Below are 6,329 nucleotides of genomic sequence, written 5' to 3' on the forward strand. Positions count from 1 at the left end.
CTTTTACCTTGAATCTATGCCCCCTTGTTATAGAACCCTCAACGAAGGGAAAAAGCTCCTTAGTATCCATCCTATCTGTGCCCCTCATAATTTTGTACACCTCAATCATGTCCCCCCTCAGCCTCCTCTGCTCCAAGGAAAACAAACCCAATCTTCCCAGTCTCTCTTCATAGCTGAAGCGCTCCAGCCCTGGTAACATCCTGGTGAATCTCCTCTGCACCCTCTCCAAAGCGATCACATCCTTCCTGTAGTGTGGTGACCAGAACTGCACACAGTACTCCAGCTGTGGCCTAACCAGTGTTTTATACAGCTCCATCATAACCTCCTTGCTCTTATATTCTATGCCTCGGCTAATAAAGGCAAGTATCCCATATGCCTTCTTTACCACCTTATCTACCTGTTCCGCCGCCTTCAGTGATCTGTGAACTTGCACACCAAGATCCCTCTGACCCTCTGTCTTGCCTAGGGTCCTCCCATTCATTGTTAGTCCCTCCAAAGTGCATCACCTCGCACTTTTCCGGGTTAAATTCCATTTGCCACTGTTCCGCCCATCTGACCAACCCATCTATATCGTCCTGCAGACTGAGGCTATCCTCCTCGCTATTTACCACCCTACCAATTTTTGTATCATCAGCGAACTTACTGATCATACCTTTTACATTCATATCCAAGTCATTAATGTAGACCACAAACAGCAAGGGACCCAGCACCGATCCCTGTGGTACCCCACTGGCCACAGGCTTCCAGTCACAAAAACAACCTTCGACCATCACCCTCTGCCTTCTGCCACTAAGCCAGTTTTGTATCCAAAGTGCCAAGGCACCCTGGATTCCATGGGCTCGTACCTTCTTGACCAGTCTCCTGTGGGGGACTTTATCGAAGGCCTTACTGAAATCCATGTATACCACATCCACTGCGTTACCCTCATCCACACGCCTAGTCACCCCCTCAAAAAATTCAATCAAATTAGTCAGACATGATCCCCTCTCATTCTTCTAAACTCCAGAGAGTATAGGCCCATTCTACTCAATCTTTCCTCATAGGACAACCCTCTCATCCCAGGAATTAATCTAGTGAACCTCCATTGCACCGCCTCTAAGGCAAGTATATCCTTCCTTAGATATGGAGACCAAAACTGTACGCAGTACTCCAGGTGAGGTCTCACCAAAGCCCTGTACAATTGTAGTAAGACTTCCTTACTCTTCTCCTCTAGCCCCCTTGCAATAAAGGCCAACATGCTATTTGCCTTTCTAATTGCCTGCTGTACCTGCATGCTAACTTTTTGTGTTTCTTGTACGAGGACACCAAGCCTCTCTGAACACTAACATTTAAGTTTCTCACCATTTAAAAAATATTCTGTTTTTCTATCCTTCCTACCACTTCTTGCCCACTCACTTAACCTGTTTATATCCTTTTGCAGTCTCTTTGTGTCCTCCTCACTGCCTACTTCACTTTGATGAACAGAAAAAATGGTTTATGTAAAAACATACTTGGCCCAATGAGGAAGGAGGCATTGCTGGCCTTGAATCTGGGGAATGAGGTGGGCCAAGTGGAGCGAGTGTCAGCGGGGGAGCATTTAAGGAACAGCGATCATAGTACCATAAGGTTCAGAATAGCCATGGAAAAGGACACGGACCACTGTAAAGTAAAAATACTCAATTGGAGGAGGGCTAATTTCAATGGGATGAGAACAGATCCGGCCCGGGTAAATTGGAATCAACGATTGTCAGGCAAAACTGTAATTGAACAATGGGAGGCCTTTAAGGAGGAGATGGTTCAGGTACAGTCTAGGTACATTCCCACAAGCAGAAAGGTAGGGCAACTAAAGCCAGAGCTCCTTGGATGACAAAAGAGATAGTGAGTAAGATGAAGCAGAAAAAAGGGGCGTATGACAGATGTCAGGCTGATAACACAAGTGAGAACCAGGCAGAATATAGAAAGTTCAGAGGGGAAGTGAAAAAGGAAATAAGAGGGGCAAAGAGAGAGTATGAGAATAGACTGGCGGCCGACATAAAAGGGAATCCAAAAGTCTTCTGCAGGCACATAAATAATAAACGGGTAGTAAGAGGAGGGGTGGGGCCGATTAGGGACCATAAAGGAGATCTACTCATGGAGGCAGAGGGTGTGGCTGAGGTACTAAATGGATACTTTGCATCTGTCTTTACCAAGGAAGATGCTGCCAGAGTCTCAGTAAAGGAAGCTGTAGTTAAAGTAGATAAGTCACCCGGTCCGGATGGGATGCATCCTAAGTTGCTGAGGGAAGTAAGGGTGGAAATTGCGGAGGAACTGGCCGTAATCTTCCAAACATCTGTAGATAAGGCGGTGGTGCCAGAGGACTGGAGAATTGCAAATGTTACACCCTTGTTCAAAAGAGGGTGTAAGGATAAACCCAGCAACTACAGGCCAGTCAGTTTAACCTTAGTGGTGGGGAAACTTTTAGAAACGATAATCCGGAACAGAATTAACAGTCACTTGGACAAGGGTGGATTGATTAGGGAAAGGCAGCACGGATTTGTTAAAGACATATCATGTTTAGGTAACCTGATAGAGTTTTTTGATGAGGTAACAGAGAGGGTAGATGAGGGCAATGCAGTTGATGTGGTGTACGTGGATTTCTAAAAGGTGTTTGATAAAGTGCCGCACGGTAGTTTTATCATCAAGATTGCAGCCCATGTAATAAAGGGGATAGTAGCAACATGGATACAGGAATTGGCGAAGGGACGGAAACAGAATAGTGGTGAACGGTTGTTTTTCGGACTGGAGGGAGGTGTACAGTGGTGTTCCCCAGGGGTCAGTGGGACCACTGCTTTTCTTGATCTATATTAATGACTTGGACTTGGGTGTACAGGGAACAATTTCAAAATTTGCACAAAACTTAGAAGGGTAGTGAACAGTGAGGAGGATAGTGATCGACTTCAAGAGGATATAGACAGGCTGGTGGAATGGGCGGACACGTGGCAGATGAAATTTAACACAGAAAAATGCAGGTAGGAAGAACGAGGAGAGGCAATATAAACTAGAGGGCACAACTCTAAAAGGGGTACAGGAACAGAGAGATCTGGGGGTATATGTGCACAAATCGTTGAAGATGGCAGGATAGGTTGAGAAAGCGGTTAAAAAAGCAAACGGGATCCTGGGCTTTATGAATAGAGGAATAGAGTACAAAAGTATGGAAGTCATGATGAACCTTTATAAAACACTGGTTCGGCCACAACTGGAGTATTGTGTCCAATTCTGGGCACCGCACTTCAGGAAAGATGTGAAGGCCTTAGAGAGGGTACAGAAGAGATTTACTAGAATGATTCCAGGGATGAGGGACTTTAGTTACGTGGATAGACTGGAGAAGCTGGGGTTGTTCTCCTTGGAACAGAGAAGGTTGCAAGGAGATTTGAGAGTGGTATTCAAAATCATGAAGGGTCTAGACAGAGTAGATAGAGAGAAACTGTTCCCATTAGCGGAAGGGTCAAGAACCAGAGGACATAGGTTTAAGGTGATTGGCAAAAGAGCCAAAGGCGACATGAGGAAAAACTTTTTTACACAGCGAGTGGTTAGGATCTGGAATGCAATGCCCGAGGGGGTGGTGGAGGCAGATTCAATCAAGGCCTTCAAAAGGGAACTGGATAAGTACCTGCTTGAAAGGAAAAAATTTAAAGGGCGGGGAGTGGGACTAGCCTGATTGCTCTTGCATAGAGCTGGCGCGGACTCGATGGGCTGAATGGCCTCCTTCCGTGCTGTAACCTTTCTGTGGTTCTAAACAGAATTTTGAAAGTTTTGAACAATCAAATAGTTCCAGTCCCACAGGAACTGCTTTGAAACTGCCCAAATTCAGATCCTATAGCTGCCAGAGGGAGGCGACCCATCTTATCAGTGTGGGTGGTGTCTCTGTCAGCTCCCAACATTGTTCTAACTCAGTGTGCTGCCTCGTTCTACAGGCTTTCCTTTACTTGACTGCTGCAAGGACACATTAATAGCTGAGTGAGTGTCTAAAGCTGATGTAAAGTGCAGAGCTCTGCATCGTGTGATAATCGTGCTGGTGATGCAGTGCCTTGTCTTCATCCTCTCCAGGTGGGGCTGGCAATTAAACCAGGGACAACTGTAGAATGCTTGGCTCCATGGGCCAATCAGATCGACATGGCCTTGGTGATGACTGTGGAACCTGGGTTTGGAGGTCAAAAATTCATGGATGACATGATGTCAAAGGTAAAAGGTCCATTTTGGTATGCTTTAAACTGTTTGTATTTTGTGGCATGCTGCACTGTTTGATCAGTTTCATTTACAAAGTTACAAGATAACTTCTGCTGGGACAGGTTAGTTTCTGCTGTATTGGGTGTAGCAGCTCAGTTCTGATTAAATAAAACAATTGCAATGTAATTCTTCACATTCTTTTCTATCCGAATGCAGGTGTAGAATTTCTTGGTATACCAGTTACAAGCTTGTTCCCATTCAGCTGTGTGACACTTTGGCTGGAATTCCCCCCCCCCCCCCCCCCTATTGATTGTCAATTTGTGGAAGAGTTTTGGGACAAAAAGCAACTTAAGTTTGACTTTTGTTTTAGGTCCACTGGTTGAGAACGCAGTTTCCTTCTCTGGATATTGAAGTTGATGGAGGAGTGGGGCCGGACACTATTCATAAATGTGCAGAGGTATTACACCCTAACGAAAATCAAATCGCACACAATCTCTGATGTATAATTGCCTCAATAGGATCAAATTCCTTTGCTCCCCATTTTGCAAGGCCATTAAAAACCCAGCTGCCAGCCCACCGGCCATCTGTAACATTTTCTCAATGCCATCCTTCACCTGGAGCACAGGCTGAGTGTCTGGACATGGATGCAGAGCGCCAGATTGTTTTCCTGAAGGTGCTAACCCTCCGATGGGTATCGGCAGCCGCCTGTTACCTCATTCTTTAACTTTTAACGTGTGAGCCTAGACAGTGAATGTCAGCAGGCCATGGGGGGAGCCCCAGATAATACTGCTCCTGTCTGCATCCAACATCCACAGGTACATTTTACAGCAGTGGGTCACTGGGTAGTAATTGGGAGCAGGGTGATTATTCTCCCTGGTCCAGGAGTGTTCAGCCAATTGTAGTACCTGAACTGCTGTCCTGGCTGAGATCAGCTGACAATGCACAGAGCAGGAATTGACTCTGGGAACTTCTGGTCTGCACGGCTCTTTGTCCCTCATGAAGTGACTCTCCACATTGCGGCATCAGGAGAGCTCTGCAAAACGGTGACTTTGACGTGCACCTTTTACGCTCTCTAGTTCTGTCTTTCGTACAAAACCTTTACACTGTTTCACTTCAAGACATGCTGGTTTTATTTAAAACACAAGATTAGATACTTTCTGGATGGTTGAACCTTCAGATGGGGCATTAAACTGAGACTCCGTTTGCCCCCTCAGCTAGAGGTAAAAGATTTCATAGTACTGTTCAGAGAAGGGCAGGGAGTTCTTCCAGTCTGCTGACCAAGATTTAGGCCTCAACCAACATAACTAAAATAGATTGTGGTCGTGTATCTCATTGCTGTTTGTGGGACTTTGATGTGTGCAGATTGGCTTCCAAATTTCTTTCATTACAACAGTGACTACACTTCAGAAGTACTTCATTATCTGTGAGGTGCTCTGAGCATTCTCCCTTCCCTTTTGTTTTCTTTCAACAATTATACACTTCACTTTAGCAAAGACACAGCTTGAAGTTACTGAGTTTAAGGTTACATAAGGTTACCTTATTTCCTCCATACTACAGAACTGAAGGGAAATGCAAGTCCTTCAGTGCTCATTTCTAAAGTACAGTACTTTCCTATGTTGATTAAATATCCCTAGATTATATCTTTATGGTGTCACAGGGTGATTTTTATTTGTGTTCAACAAACTACAGAATGCCTATTTATCAACAGGCAGCTTAGAGCTTCACAAACGTTGGCTTTGTTGTGTGATATTTAATCTGAAATTCTTTTAGGCTGGAGCAAACATGATAGTGTCTGGCAGCGCAGTCATGAAGAGTGATGATCCCAGATCTGTGATAAACCTGCTCCGAAATGCTTGTGTGGAAGCTATTCAGAAGCGCTGTCTGGACAGGTGAAATTCAACAGTGCAACTGTAGGTTTGTAAACCTACTGTGCCTGCAGCTAGCGTGGAGATGGACTTAAAACACTGTTGTTGTATTAAACTAATATGCAACAAACTGAAACAGTGTGAAAGAATTGCAGATCACTGATGGCAAGGTACTCTGAAAATGTTTAACAACAAATTACTTTCTGTGGCTGAAACCCTCCTCTCTCAATCCCCTTTCTGGTTTGAATAAAGATGTCTCTATGGCAAAATATTACAACA

General features: G+C 44.8%; 1 protein-coding gene across 2 annotated transcripts in view; it reads left to right on the forward strand.

The window, feature by feature from the left end:
• The window catches only part of rpe (ribulose-5-phosphate-3-epimerase), a 31,955-nt gene extending 25,626 nt beyond the window's left edge, over positions 1-6,329 (forward strand). Inside the window, exons 4-6 of one of the 2 annotated variants that reach the window (XM_067988146.1) lie at positions 4,066-4,200; positions 4,556-4,642; positions 5,956-6,329. In XM_067988146.1, coding sequence (XP_067844247.1) covers positions 4,066-4,200; positions 4,556-4,642; positions 5,956-6,078 — 345 coding nt within the window. In that variant the 3' untranslated portion in view covers positions 6,079-6,329. The remainder of the gene's footprint in view (positions 1-4,065; positions 4,201-4,555; positions 4,643-5,955) is intronic. The other variant, XM_067988147.1, reaches the window with a different exon arrangement.

This window comes from Heptranchias perlo, chromosome 7 (assembly GCF_035084215.1).
Source record: "Heptranchias perlo isolate sHepPer1 chromosome 7, sHepPer1.hap1, whole genome shotgun sequence".
Classification (NCBI taxonomy): Eukaryota; Metazoa; Chordata; class Chondrichthyes; order Hexanchiformes; family Hexanchidae; genus Heptranchias; species Heptranchias perlo.